This window comes from Syngnathus scovelli, chromosome 4 (genome assembly GCF_024217435.2).
Source record: "Syngnathus scovelli strain Florida chromosome 4, RoL_Ssco_1.2, whole genome shotgun sequence".
Taxonomy (NCBI): domain Eukaryota; kingdom Metazoa; phylum Chordata; class Actinopteri; order Syngnathiformes; family Syngnathidae; genus Syngnathus; species Syngnathus scovelli.
In genome coordinates this window covers 23,191,170-23,204,680 of record NC_090850.1, presented here as the reverse complement: position 1 = coordinate 23,204,680, position 13,511 = coordinate 23,191,170, and the positions used below count along the sequence as shown (strand labels likewise).

The 13,511-nt window shown below is 42.5% G+C and overlaps 5 protein-coding genes across 7 annotated transcripts; 3 read left to right on the top strand and 2 right to left on the bottom strand.

The window, feature by feature from the left end:
- The first annotated feature begins 2 nt into the window (after positions 1-2).
- LOC125967001 (gastrula zinc finger protein XlCGF57.1) lies at positions 3-2,338 on the top strand. The gene is made up of 2 exons (XM_049717654.2): positions 3-409; positions 889-2,338. The coding sequence occupies exons 1-2, from the start codon at positions 343-345 to the stop codon at positions 1,917-1,919; spliced, it is 1,098 nt and encodes a 365-aa protein (XP_049573611.1). The 5' UTR covers positions 3-342; the 3' UTR covers positions 1,920-2,338.
- Positions 2,339-2,454: 116 nt separating this feature from the next.
- Positions 2,455-5,012, top strand: LOC125966993 (gastrula zinc finger protein XlCGF57.1). Its single transcript, XM_049717646.1, has 2 exons — positions 2,455-2,828; positions 3,443-5,012. Exons 1-2 carry the CDS (start codon positions 2,708-2,710, stop codon positions 4,597-4,599), a joined length of 1,278 nt encoding a protein of 425 aa, XP_049573603.1. The 5' UTR covers positions 2,455-2,707; the 3' UTR covers positions 4,600-5,012.
- A 1,507-nt stretch (positions 5,013-6,519) lies between these two features.
- Positions 6,520-12,459, bottom strand: LOC125966974 (oocyte zinc finger protein XlCOF6). 3 transcript variants are annotated; one of them, XM_049717602.1, is made up of 3 exons: positions 12,310-12,459; positions 11,288-11,495; positions 6,520-8,205 (listed from the first exon to the last, which is right to left on the bottom strand). In XM_049717602.1, the coding sequence occupies exons 2-3, from the start codon at positions 11,379-11,381 to the stop codon at positions 6,632-6,634; spliced, it is 1,668 nt and encodes a 555-aa protein (XP_049573559.1). In that variant the 5' UTR covers positions 11,382-11,495; positions 12,310-12,459; the 3' UTR covers positions 6,520-6,631. The 3 variants fall into 3 exon arrangements, with proteins under 3 accessions (XP_049573559.1, XP_049573561.1, XP_049573558.1); XM_049717604.1 differs by having other exon boundaries at positions 11,288-11,491; positions 12,310-12,450; XM_049717601.2 differs by lacking the exons at positions 11,288-11,495; positions 12,310-12,459 and adding an exon at positions 8,477-8,620.
- On the top strand, positions 9,521-11,123 carry LOC125966991 (zinc finger protein OZF). The gene is made up of 2 exons (XM_049717642.1): positions 9,521-9,665; positions 9,808-11,123. Exons 1-2 carry the CDS (start codon positions 9,542-9,544, stop codon positions 10,992-10,994), a joined length of 1,311 nt encoding a protein of 436 aa, XP_049573599.1. The 5' UTR covers positions 9,521-9,541; the 3' UTR covers positions 10,995-11,123.
- On the bottom strand, positions 11,530-13,417 carry LOC125966997 (gastrula zinc finger protein XlCGF57.1). The gene is made up of 2 exons (XM_049717650.2): positions 12,916-13,417; positions 11,530-12,663 (listed from the first exon to the last, which is right to left on the bottom strand). The coding sequence occupies exons 1-2, from the start codon at positions 13,112-13,114 to the stop codon at positions 11,672-11,674; spliced, it is 1,191 nt and encodes a 396-aa protein (XP_049573607.1). The 5' UTR covers positions 13,115-13,417; the 3' UTR covers positions 11,530-11,671.
- Between the last annotated feature and the right edge of the window lie 94 nt (positions 13,418-13,511).

Sequence of the window (13,511 nt, the reverse complement as noted above, 5' to 3'; positions counted from 1 at the left end):
CGTCATCACGTGATTAGCAAACAAATGCAAGTCTCGCAAGCTTTGTCTTGCACCCTACGGAATAAATGTTCGAAAATTTGTGCTGAAGACACAGAAGCCTTCATTCGCCATAAGAATAGTATACCGTTCATTGAAACATCATTCGGATAAACTCGCTTTCGTGGACGTTGAGGGTTCTCAGGCTTTCGTACCTTAGCCTAGCTATGCTTAGTTTAGCTCGTTAGCAGCTAACGAAAAGACGTGCTTGTTGTCAGCACATCGCTAAGCCGAAATCAAGTGTGATTCCAAAGTTGTGTGCTTGTCCACCGAAAATGTGTACGAAAAGCATGAAAGCAGAAGAATATGTCGAACAACTTTGTTGTTGAACAAAAGAGGACCCCAACCGACATCAACGCCCCAAATCGAAAAGGTTTGTTTACTCGTTTCTCTCACTTGCTTCGGACATTGTAGGATTTTAGCCACCGTTGCCATTTTTGTTCATCGACGCCACGCAATACCTGTTCAACTGAGTTGGGGAAAAAGACAATAAACTGGCCCACACTAAAATGACCCAGAGAAGAGGGCTGCAAGGTGGATACAAAAGTCCAGCAGAGAGTCCAGACGGGTAACCGAGTCCTCATCTGTGAAGCGCAACGTCTGGGCATTGTGCAACTTCACCAATGCTACATTGCCCCCGGGGTTACTTTTAATCTAACATTGTTAACGTCAAAATGCAGCTTGATGTCTCTTGCTTTTCTTTTGCCTGCGGTTCAATGAAGAATGGATCTATCATTTGGCATCCTGCAAAATTATGATTTATGTTATATCATGGACAGCATTTAATCACACTGTGAGACTTGAATTAGCAAAACATTACCTAACCAACTGTGTTTGTCTTGTTTCCTGCAGACATGAGTAACAAATATCTTCATCCTGAGCAGCAGGAGCCGAAGGCCTGCCTCATCAACACTGAGCAGCAGGATGGAATCAACAAGTTTTCATTGACTGCCGATCAGAGTGACGATAAAGAAGAAAAAGATCATGGAGACCGCTGTGGAGGATCACAAGCAGAAAACCTCTTGGCTCCATTATCAGATAATGATAATGTAACGTTACACTCTTCTGACACTGATGATGAAAATAATGATGATGAACACAAAGGTGGTATGACACATACCACTAAAAAGCATGTGAAATGTTCTCAGTGTGACAAAACGTTTTTCAACACGTCATCATTGAAAAGACATACAAGGATGCACACTGGAGAGAAACCTTTCACCTGCTCAGTATGTGGCAAAACATTCTCGATAAAGGGACATTTAGTCACCCATACAAGAACACACACTGGGGAGAAACCTTTTGTGTGCTCATTATGTGGTCTTGGATTTGCTCAAAAGGTTACTTTAAGTAATCACATGAGAACACACACTGGAGAAAAACCTTTTGCCTGTTCAATGTGTGGCCAAAGGTTCTCTGGAAAGAGACATTTAATAGCACACACAAGACGACACACTGGCGAGAAACCCTTTGTCTGCTCGGTTTGCGGTAAAGCATTCTCTGTAAGTGGACATTTGAAAACGCACACAAGAACACACACTGGGGAAAAACCTTATGTCTGTGAAGTATGTGGACTTAGATTCACTCAGAAGATTAGTTTAACAAATCACAAAAGAACACACACCGGCGAAAAACCTTTTCCCTGTTCATATTGCGTAAAAAGCTTCTCAACAAAAGGACATTTAACAACACATGAAAGAACACATACTGGAGCGAGACCTTTTGCCTGCTTACTTTGTGGCAAAGGATTCTCTACAAGTGGACATCTAAGAATTCATACCAGAACACACACTGGAGAGAAACCTTTTGACTGCTCAGTTTGTGCCTTAAGTTTCCGTGATCATTCAGGCTTGGCTAAACACATGAGATCACATGCTGACTAAAAAGCATTTTCACTCTTAGTTTGTGATGAAAGATTCCCCTAAACACCAGATTGACACAGTTAAAGGACCAGGGAGTTGTAGTATGTGTTGTAAAATATTTAATGACAAGTTATCAATTTAAGAGATAGAATTGTGTTTTAACTAGGTCCAAATTCTGGAATGTATAACAGTATGTGTCTTTTTTTTTAAGCCGGGGTAAACTGATATTTTTGGGATTATTGTTTACCTTTTGTTTCTGCTTGCAAGGAAGGTAAGCAGTTGTATTTTTATTTAAACAATACATAGGTTAAATTGGATTATTTTCCCAGGAAGATTTTTTGTTTGTTTGTTGTTTTGGTGTTGGTTCACCCCAGAGTCCTTTTGCTAAGTTATTGCTTGATGGTAAAACTTACTTTAAATAAATATATTTTAGTACGCAAGTGTTTTCTGTGGCTGCTTGGGACGGTACTTGAGGGAGTTGTGGACACAGCCTTGATATAGTTTTCTGAAAGCCCCACATTCACAAAGCTGGTTTGTCCGTGTTGGCTTGCCGTACTACGTAGTATCCAGTGCTACTTTAGGTTAGCGTAGCCGTAGCCAAAACAGACGTGCTTCAGCGAATAATCCTTCTCCAATTAGTCCCGTGCGTACTAATGCCTTGCCATATTACGTATCTGTTGTCGTAAACTATCATTCATTACATCTTCGTGCCAGGCCAAATGCGTGTCGGAGCACGTCGAAACTGTCTTGGCTTAGCTTGCTAGCTTTAAAACAAAGCCAGAGATCGGCGTTGGGAGAGTCGCGCGACAATGTGTGCAAAACGTTTGAAAAAGGATTTTGTGGATGAACTTCGTCAAACTAAAGAGAAGAAGGGGCGACAACGACTGGACGCTGGTTGCAAGCAGCCTCGCGTTGCGTTGCACACAGCAGGTTTGTACATGTCCTGCTACTTGTTTTGTCACTGCTTTCTTTTCCAAGAATGATTCCTTTTTTGCAACCGTTTGTCTTTAAGACTCTGGCGCTTTCAAGTCGAATGTTTTAATCATATAGTCTCAAATAAATTGCATCACAAGACAAGACCACATTGAGAAGATTTGCGACAATTTTCGATTTCAAATTGCCCCTCGAGTCCAGTCAAGGACCATGTTTAGTGTGCTTGCGCCATCTACTGGTGTAAACGCCATACAGCGGCCAAGCGGTTACTTAGCTGTTCAAGCCTCCTTGCTTTTCTTTCCCAGGTCACACCTTTTACCTATCAGTTCTAGACTTTATTTATCCCTTGAGGTTACCCCTTAAGGTATCTTGTGCAAAAATAGTACAAAAGAGAATATAGCGCATGAGCAATAACCAAAGTGTGGAGTGATAAATAAAGCACTGAGTAATAAATAAATTGTTGAGTAATGAAAATGGCTGTGTTCAAATAACTAATAAACATCGTCAAAAAGAAATAATCTACAATCATCGACGTCAAGGTCACAATACGAAACTTGGCAAAGCAAAGACTGACTTTACTGAGCGCGTGTGTTTCTTTTTGTGTCATGCAGACATCAATGAGAAACGTCTTCATCCTGAGCAGCAGGAGCCAGCGACCTTCCACACTGAAGAGCGTGAGGAACCACAAATCCTCCACATTAAAGATGAAGAGCAGGAGGCAGATATCAACAAGTTTCCATTGAGTGTTGTCATCGTGAAGTGTGAAGATGATGAAGAGCAAGGTCACAAGTCACAGCCCCATCCCAGTAAAGGTAAAGAGAAGAGAGGGGCGGAGCATTCAAGCTGCAGCTCAAGTCAATATGTGACAACAGAAGGTGATGGAGACCGCCGTGGAAAATCACAAGCAGGCAGCCCCTTAGCTCCACTGTCAGATAGCGACGGCATTACCACACACTCTACTGACACTGACGATGATGAACACTCCAAATCTGACAAGACATCTCACAAGAAACGCTGGAAATGTTCACAGTGTGGGAAAGCCTTTGATGCCAAGTATAATTTGAAAGTACACATGCGAACACACACTGGTGAAAAGCCGTTTGCCTGCTCAATATGCGGTAAAAGCTTCTCTGTAAAGGGATATTTAAGAACACACACAAGAACACACACTGGAGAGAAACCCTATGGCTGCTCAGCTTGTGGGAAAAGTTTCCCCAGACTGGGACAGTTAAAAACACACACAAGAACACACACTGGGGAGAAACCTTTTGCCTGCTCAGTTTGTGGTAAAAGCTTCTATATAAAGGGAAGTTTGATAAGGCACACAAGAATACACACAGGTGAGAAACCATTTCCCTGCTCAGTTTGTGGTAAAAGATTCTTACTGAAGACGCATTTAAGAACACACATAAGAACGCACACTGAGGAGAAACCTTTTGTTTGTTCAGTTTGTGGTAAAAGGTTCTCCAGAAATGGAAATTTAAGAACTCACACAAGAACACACACTGGGGAAAAAGCCTTTGTTTGTTCAATATGTGGTAAAAGATTTGCTGAGAAGGGATGTTTGACAAGACACACGAGAACACACACTGGAGAAAAACCTTTTCCCTGCTCAATTTGTGGTAAAAGATTCTCTGTCAAGGGACGTTTAATTAGGCATACAAGAACACACACTGGAGAGAAACCTTTTTCATGCTTCATTTGTGGTAAAAGGTTCATTCAGAAGGTGCAATTGGGAATACATATAAGAACACACACAGGGGGGTAATTGGTTCTCGGTTCATCCTCACATGACAGAATAAAAGGAGATTGAAAGCAATGTTAAAGGAGACAAAGAGCCGATATCACTAAGTTGCCATGGAAGAGTGAAGATGGTGGTGATATACATACTGACATGAACAAGAAACAGGATGTTCTCCATTGGAGAAGACATGAAATACTCCACATGTATGATGAAAGATTTGCTTCAAAGAAATTGTCTTCTTGTTTTTTCTTTGTATTTTTATTGGATTTTTTATTTTAACCTATAATGCCTGTGGAATGTTAAGTATGCCTTTTTCTCCTTGAATACACTTCATTCTTGATCTTAACGATTTCACTGCAATGCATGTGTGTCTGTATGATATGTAAGGCTTCAGATAATTAGTAAAAACAAAACAAAAAAAAGATTCTTTGTGATAAGATGTCTTTGTGTGTTCACTTGTATACCAGAAGTGTGTATATGTACAAGTTCTCGCCTGAGGGGGGCAGTAATGCACTAGAATGTAATGACATTAAAACGGACGTTGAAGCGTGTGAAAAAAGAACAACAACGGCAAAGCGTTCGTTGTCCATTTTAGTGATGTGCATTCCAGTTCTTTTAAGTGAACTAAATCTTTAGAATCAGTTCACTCAATAGTAATATAGTGTCCATGAGGTGTACCTAATAACAGGCCACTTCATTAGGGAAAAATCATGGTCAAAGCTTAACTGAAAGTGAAAAGTGCCACACCCGCCCTCACCCCCACCTCCTGATTGGCTGCTTGATCTGTGACGTCACTTGGACACTCCATTAAGTACACCGCCATTTTCAAGTGTACCTAATAAAAGGCCACTTTATTAGGGAAATATCATGGTCAAGGGTCACAGGTGTCAAGCTCCAGTCCTCGGGGCCGCGTTCCAACATGTTTTCCAAGTGACCCTCGTTAAGCGCAGGTGCGTGAAAAGTTTTAGCCACTTTCACGTCCAAAAGGAGCTAAAAGTTTTCACGCACCTGCACTTAACGAGGGAATCACACGGACACTCCATTAGGTACACCGCCATTTTCAAGTGTACCAAATAACAGGCCACTTTATTAGGGAAATATCATGGTCAAAGGTCACAGGTGTCAAGCTCCAGTCCTCGGGGCCGCGTTCCAACATGTTTTCCAAGTGACCCTCGTTAAGCGCAGGTGCGTGAAAACTTTTAGCCACATTCACGTCCAAAAGGAGCTAAAAGTTTTCACGCACCTGCACTTAACGAGGGAATCACACGGACACTCCATTAGGTACACCGCCATTTTCAAGTGTACCAAATAACAGGCCACTTTATTAGGGAAATATCATGGTCAAAGGTCACAGGTGTCAAGCTCCAGTCCTCGGGGCCGCGTTCCAACATGTTTTCCAAGTGACCCTCGTTAAGCGCAGGTGCGTGAAAACTTTTAGCCACTTTCACGTTCAAAAGGAGCTAAAAGTTTTCACGCACCTGCACTTAACGAGGGAATCACACGGACACTCCATTAGGTACACCGCCATTTTCAAGTGTACCAAATAACAGGCCACTTTATTAGGGAAATATCATGGTCAAAGGTCACAGGTGTCAAGCTCTAGTCCTCGGGGCCGCGTTCCAACATGTTTTCCAAGTGACCCTCGTTAAGCGCACCTGCGTGAAAACTTTTAGCTTCTTTCACGTTCAAAAGGAGCTAAAACTTTTCCCGCAGGTGCACTTAACGAGGGAATCACCCGGACACTCCATTAGGTACATTTAGGGAAATGTCATGGTCAAAGCTTAACTGAAAGTGAAAAGTGCCACACCCGCCCTCACCCCCACTTTCTGATTGGCTGCTTGATCTGTGATGTCACTTGGACACTCCATTAGGTACACCGCCATTTTCAGGTGTACCTAATAACAGGCCACTTCATTAGGGAAAAATAATGGTCAAAGCTTCAACTGAAAGTGAAAAGGCTTTTATTTTGCATCAGGATCACATCAGAACAAAATCACTGTTAACACGTTTCCATTTCACTCCACTGTATTGAGTCTGTTTGAAGCTTCCATGGTCATCAGCTGCTCTTCGTACCACCACACCGGTGTTTCTTTACCTGATTCTTCCAAGAAAATCTTTTACTACAAACTAAACAGGCAAATGGTTTCTCTCCTGTGTGTATTCTCATGTGTTTGCTTAGGTATCCCTTCTGAGAAAATGTTTGATCACAGCCTGGACAGGCAAAAGGTTTGTCTCCAGTGTGTGTTCTTGCATGGACTTTCAAGTTTCCCTTCTGAATGAATCTTTGGCCACAAACTGAACAGGCAAAAGGTTTCTCCCCAGTGTGGGTTCTTGTGTGTGCTTTCAAATTTCCCTGCGTAGAGAATCCTTTACCACAAACCGTGCACAGAAAAGGTTTCTCCCCAGTGTGCGTTCTCATGTGTGTTGCTAAATTTCTCTTTGCAAAAAATCTTTTACCACAAATTGAACATGCATAAGATTTCTCCCTAGTATGTTTTCTTGTGTGTGTTAACAACGCTATCTTAAAAGTGAATGTTTTACCACACACTAAGCAGGCAAAGGGCTTCTCACCTGTGTGTGTTCTTCTGTGTGCCATCAAAGATAACCTAAAAGTGAATTTTTTACCACAAACTAAGCAAACAAAAGGCTTCTCCCCAGTGTGTGTTCTTGTGTGTGCTTTTAAATAACCACGTGTAGAGAATCTTTTCCCACAAACTGAGCAAGGAAAAGGCTTATCGCCACTATGTGTTCTTGTGTGTCTTCTCAATTGCTCCTTATTGGCAAATCTTTTATCGCAAATTGAGCAAACAAAAGGTTTCTCCCCAGTGTGTATTCTTGTGTGGCTTTTTAAGTTTCCCTTCTGTGAGAATGTTTTACCACAAACTGAGCAGATAAAAGCTTTTGCCCCAGTATGTATTCTTGCATGTGCTTCCAAATGTGACTGGGCTGGGAATTGTTTACCACACACCCTGCATTCAAATGCTTTCTCGCCAGTGTGTATTTTTTTGTGTTTTCCCAAAGTTTCTCGGGCAGCAAATTTCTTACCACAAATAGAGCAGGCAAAAGGTTTTTCACCTGTGTGTATTCTTGTGTGCCGTTGTAAGTTGCCTTTTTTGGAGAATTTTTGACCACACACTAAGCAGGCAAAAGGTTTCTCCCCAGTGTGTGTTCTTGTGTGTGCTTCCAAATGTGCCTGCGCAGGGAATCTTTTACCACAATCTGAGCAATCAAAAGTTTTTTCCCCAGTGTGCATTCTGAAATGTACTTTCAGACCCCACTTTGAACCAAATATATTCCCACATTGAGAACATTTCCAGCATTTCTTGTTGGTTTTTTTCCTGCCTTGTTTGTGGCTTGTCCTACCACATTTGGAGTGTTCATTGTTGGAGGCAGCTGGGTGTGACGTTATGTCATCACAAACTGATTGTGGAGCAGCTTGGTTGTCTCCTTCACCCTCTTCCTCATCACCTTCAATCTTCACAATGACACAAGGGAATGGCAACTTGGTGCTATGGACCTCCTCGTCTTCCCCTTCACAGTAAGCAGGTTCTTCTTCCTTCTCATCTTTCTCTTTAGCGTGAGGGGAATCTGGATCCTGTTGCTGAGAATGAAGACGTTTTTTACTGATGTCTGCAGGGCACAAACAGACAAACACACATGGTTTGATCAACTCAAATATGATGTTGTGACTTTGATGTTGCATGATATCATTTTTGATACGGGTTAGGTTATTATTTAAGGTTATTGGGCAAATCAGATAAGTGAAGATGATTTTGACCAGACGTATTGGACAGTTCAGAAAGTGTTATGCACATTCAAAATGAGCCTTGTATGCACAGCATGAAGGTAAAGATTGAAGTATTTAAGAGTAAAAAGTAAAAGAGTAAAAAAGTGAACGAACCTGCTCTGTGTAACACAACTCGAAGCTGCTTGTACACAACGCCCAGGAGTTGTTGGCGTTGTCGCTCGTCCTCCTCTTTGGTTCCAGAAAGTTTTTCCACATATTCTGACGACTGACTCGCACACATTTCCCAACGAATACCGCAACACAAGACACACTTGATCTATCTGTTACTTAATTTGCCGTCTTTTTGTTAGCAGCTAGCAAGTCAAAGTAAGCTAAGCTAGGCTAAAATGACTTGAAAGGTTTCAACGCGCAGCAGACGGATCTATCCGGAATGTTTTAGTCAATCACAATGGTCAATTTACTTGACTAAAACTCTCTGGGGGGCAGTCGTGTGTCGAGGTTTATGAGCATGTGGAAATAGCAAATGCTCTTTGTTCGAAGTTCGCAGCCATCCAGCTCCACAAAACTAAGCTAAATTAGCATAAACACGTTTGTCCTAACACCAAGATTTCTTTGAATGACGTCTTAGTCCGGAAAGTGGTATCAACCAAGCCCGTGTCGTGGTTTCAATGCGGTCAGAGTGGGAAGAATAATTTTGTAAGACCAACAAGAACGACACGGCGCGAAATGTACGGCAACTCGCTTGGACAAACAACGTGTCACAACTTTATTTAGGAGTGGTCTCTCTCATGGAACTGCTTTTAAACAACTAGCCCGAACCCCAATGGCTTATTTTAATGACCCAAATTAGTTGTTATCTTATTTTATCACCTACTGCCAAACATTTAGGTCCACCCCACTCACGTCTCGAAATGCGCTCTGCAGCCGCTGGCCAGGATGACTGTACGGACGAATGCTTCCCGAATTAATAATAAACATACTCCAGCCACGTGACCCCGTCACAGCACGTCATCATATTGTGGGGCTTCAACGTCACGTCTCAAGACTTCGTTTGCGGATAAACTCGTCTCGGTGCACTTTGAGGCTTCCGCAGCTATCTTAGCTTAGCCTAGCCTAGCCTAGCTTCCTAGCTGTGAACAAAGCGACGCGTTGTTAGCAACACAACGCCAGAAGCTGAGATCACGTTTAAGTGAAACGGGTTGTGATTATAGCGTGAAAATGTGTACAAAAAACGTAAAAGAAGAGTACGAAGAGGAACTCTGTGAAACAAAAGTCACAAACGAGAGACGTCAACGACTGGACGCCGTTTTCAAAAAGCCCCAGCTTGTATTACATAGAACGGGTTTGTTTTTGCCTTCTTACTCTTCAAATTATAGCAACTTGTTTCGTATCTTCCTTTATTTGCACGAATAACTGTATTTACACTCAATACGACCAAGTTTGCTCTTCCGTGCTATTTGTGTTTGTTTTCTTGTCTCTGGCAGATGCTATTGAAAGTCTTCATCCTGAGGTGAAGAGCCACCCCGTCAAAGAGGAGCCCGAGAATCTGTGCATTAAAGAGGAGGAGGAGGAGGAGGAGGAGGAGGAAGGGGCTGAAGACAGGTTGCCTTTGTCTTACGTCATTGTGAAGATCGAAGGCGATGAAGAAGAGGATGATGGAGACCCTTGTGGAGGATTACAGGCACGCAGACACTTAGCTCCACTATCGGACAGCAGTGACACAACTTCAGACACTTATGATGATCGTGGTGACGATGATATTGAAAAACACTCTAAAAGTGATGTGACGTGCTACACTGACACCAAACGCTTGAAGTGCCCTCAATGTGACAAACCCTTTGGTACCAAGTATGCTTTGAAAGTTCACATGAGAACACACACTGGAGAGAAACCCTTTTCTTGCTCATTTTGTGGTAAAACGTTCTCTTATAAAACAAAGCTATCAACACACACCAAAACGCACACTGGGGAGAAGCCATTTGCCTGCTCAGTTTGTGGTAAAAGATTTAGTCAGAAAGGATACTTGCAAACACACACAAAAACACACACCGGAGAGAAACCCTTTGCTTGCTCAGTTTGCGGTCTTACGCTAACTCAAAAGTCCAATTTAATAATTCACATGAGAACACACACAGGGGAGAGACCTTTTGCATGTTCACTTTGTGGTAAAAGCTTCTCAATCAAGAAAAGTTTGATAAGTCACACACGTACACACACAGGGGATAAGCCTTTTGCCTGCTCAGTTTGTGGAAATAAATTCTCTACAAAGGGGCATTTAAGAAGACACACAAGAACACACACTGGTGAGAAACCTTTTTCGTGCTTAGTGTGTGGTCTTAAAGTAACACAAAAGAATAATTTAATCAAACACATGAGGACCCACACTGGGGAGAAACCTTTTCCTTGCTCAGTGTGTGGTAAAACCTTTGTTCAGAAGGCACAACTGAGCACACATACAAGGTCACACACCGGGGAGAAACCCTTTCCCTGCTCTGTTTGCGCCTACAGTTTCAGTGAACGTTCAAAACTGGTTCGACACATGCGAACACACACTGGGGAGAAAGTATATAGTTGCAGTGTGTGCGGTAAGAAATTCTCGCATAAGTATCAGCTTGACAAACACGGCTGTTTTGGTCAACCGCTAATAGCACTCAATATCATTCAAAAGTGAAGAATTATTAGCATTAACAGAATCTTCTATACCTTATTTTGACATATTTACAGTGACTACTTTTGCTTTAATGACTAATTTGTTTTGCTGCCATGCTGTTACACATAATAAAAGAGATTGTGAAGAAAAGCTTTTACAATGTTTCATTACAGTTGTATCTGTGTGTTTATTTAAGCATGTCATTCCCAGTGGATGTAAAAAATGATTCCTAATGAGGTGAGTTTTGCTAATCCTGTCTGACTTGTTTGGAGGGGGGGAAAAAAAAACAGGCAAGGGAAAGAGATGAGGCAAACCTGGTACTTGTACTTCAACTTGAGTCTGGTTGAGAGCGAAGTTGACGTTGTCGAAGTTGACGTTGTCGCTCCTTCTCCTAGAGTGCCTTTTCATACTCTGCTATCCTTCTTTCAAATGTTTCTTCATCCCTGCTGCGTTCCAATTTCCTTCACTTTTAAGTGTAGGCTTTGAGGCTACATCTTGGCTGAGCCCAGTTGAACTCTCTGGCTAAACACAACAGCCCGCAAAAAAAAAAAAACAGTTGAAGACTTGATTTTTATTTTAGATTGCATACATATTTAAAGCTCACAAGACAAAGGTTAAAGGTTCTTCACAATGTATTCAAAGCATCAGCATTCTTCTCAGCAGGAAACTTGTACTTGTTAAGATGGCAGAATCTTTGGTCACACATTGCAACTGAATGGTTTCTCATCAGAGTGTATTTCTATGTGTTTGCTGAAAGGACCCCTTTGAGAAAATTGTTTACCACAGATTGAGCAGGAGAAGCGTTTCTCCCCGGTATGTGTTCTCATGTGTCGAACCAGTCCCGATCGATCGCTAAAATTTAAATTGCAGATGGTACATGTGAAAGGTTTCTCTCCAGTGTGTGTTCTGGTGTGTGTCGTTAAATGCCCCCTAATAGAGAATCTTTTGCCGCAGAGTGAGCAGGCGAAAGGTTTCTCTCCCGTGTGTCTTCTCATGTGTTTACTCAAATTGGAGCGATCACTGAAACGTAAGTTGCAGACTGAACATGCAAAAGGTTTCTCCCCAGTGTGTATCCTTGTGTGTTTAACCATTGCTGAATAATCGATGAAACGTTTGTTGCAAGCGGAGCAAGAATAAGGCTTGTCTCCAGTGTGTATTCTGGTGTGTGTCGTTAAGTGTGCCTTCTGAGTGAATCGTTTCCCACAAACCGAGCACATGAATGGTTTGTCTCCAGAGTGAATCATCATGTGCACTCTTAAAGTATACTTGGTAACAAAGGTTTTGTCACATTGAGAACATTTCCAGTGTGTGTTGCCAGTGTGGCATGTCATATTACCTTTCGAGTCATCAGATTCAGGAGAGTGAGTTTGTGCTAGTGGAGCCATGCGGCTGACTGCCTGTGATGCTCCACAGTGGTCTTCATCACTTTCTGTCTTCACATGTCGACTCGAGCTGCTGCTTGGAGGCTCCGCCCCACTCTGACTTTTGTCTTCGTCATATTCACGCTTCACAATGACACGGGAAAATGGCAGCTCCACCAATTGATGGGGCTCTCTCTCCTCATCCGCTTTAATGAGGAAGGGATCCGCCTCCTCCTCTTCCCCTTGATACTGGTGAGGCTCTGGCTCCTGCTGCTCCACCTTGGGGTTCCGCTCCTGCTGTTCAAGAGGTAGACTTTCTTCACTGACATCTGCCGGGCAGAAACAACAAATGCTGTGTGTTGAAGTCAAACAAAGCTCTCCTGGAAATCTACATTTACATATTCACCTACTGGTGTCCCCCTCTATTGCACCCAATTACTTTCATAGTAGTTGTGGCAATGATGGAGAGCGTCCACACCACATAAAGTGCACTTAAACAAAGACTACACAACCTTGTTCGAATGGGACCAAGGTAAACCACAGGTAAAAAAAAAAAAAAACTTTTAACAAGTTGAACGCACCTGCTTTGTGTCTGTGTGGTTCACCTTGAGGCCTGAAAACAGCGTCAAGCAACTGACGTTGTCTCTCGTTCTCCTCTTTGGTCCGACAGAGTTCCTCTTCGTATTCTGCGATCGTTCTTGCGAGAACTCCGAATATTTCTTCGACGGCCGCACTCAGTCGTGCATTCAACATCGCTCTCAACATTTCGACTTTACACATTTTCACTCGACACTCTCAACACTTTTCACTCGTACGCGAACTCCGTTGAGCGACGCGTTGCTTTGCTTGCAGCTAGCGAGCTAAGCTAACCTATGCGATTTGCAGCCTAAAAAATGCAACCAGAAGAAATGAATCAGATACGCGGAGCTGATTGAGGACGTTTTACTTTACTAAAGTAACGTTCTGTGTCGATGCATCAGTGCATTCAGTCTTAATTAAACATAGAAGATTATTTGCGAAGCGCGTTTGGTAACACAAGCTATTCCCGGAAGTGCAAAACTATTTCTACGGCATCTCCACCCGGACAAATTGCGTGCCACAGTTACGAACGCGCGAATCAATACAACACATTTCTGCAAAATTAGATGTAGCTTGGCTAACAATTTGAGCCTCGATG

Excerpts from the sequence above, each read along its gene's own strand:
- LOC125967001 (XM_049717654.2), top strand. The coding sequence starts at position 343 with ATGTCGAACAACTTTGTTGTTGAACAAAAGAGGACCCCAACCGACATC. Across the intron at positions 410-888 it reads CAACGCCCCAAATCGAAAAG|ACATGAGTAACAAATATCTT; the intron begins GTTTGTTTACTC and ends TGTTTCCTGCAG.
- LOC125966993 (XM_049717646.1), top strand. The coding sequence starts at position 2,708 with ATGTGTGCAAAACGTTTGAAAAAGGATTTTGTGGATGAACTTCGTCAA. Across the intron at positions 2,829-3,442 it reads CGTTGCGTTGCACACAGCAG|ACATCAATGAGAAACGTCTT; the intron begins GTTTGTACATGT and ends TGTGTCATGCAG.
- LOC125966974 (XM_049717601.2), bottom strand. The coding sequence starts at position 8,603 with ATGTGTGCGAGTCAGTCGTCAGAATATGTGGAAAAACTTTCTGGAACC. Across the intron at positions 8,206-8,476 it reads AGTTGTGTTACACAGAGCAG|ACATCAGTAAAAAACGTCTT; the intron begins GTTCGTTCACTT and ends TGTGCCCTGCAG.
- LOC125966997 (XM_049717650.2), bottom strand. The coding sequence starts at position 13,114 with ATGTGTAAAGTCGAAATGTTGAGAGCGATGTTGAATGCACGACTGAGT. Across the intron at positions 12,664-12,915 it reads ACCACACAGACACAAAGCAG|ATGTCAGTGAAGAAAGTCTA; the intron begins GTGCGTTCAACT and ends TCTGCCCGGCAG.
- LOC125966991 (XM_049717642.1), top strand. The coding sequence starts at position 9,542 with ATGTGTACAAAAAACGTAAAAGAAGAGTACGAAGAGGAACTCTGTGAA. Across the intron at positions 9,666-9,807 it reads GCTTGTATTACATAGAACGG|ATGCTATTGAAAGTCTTCAT; the intron begins GTTTGTTTTTGC and ends TGTCTCTGGCAG.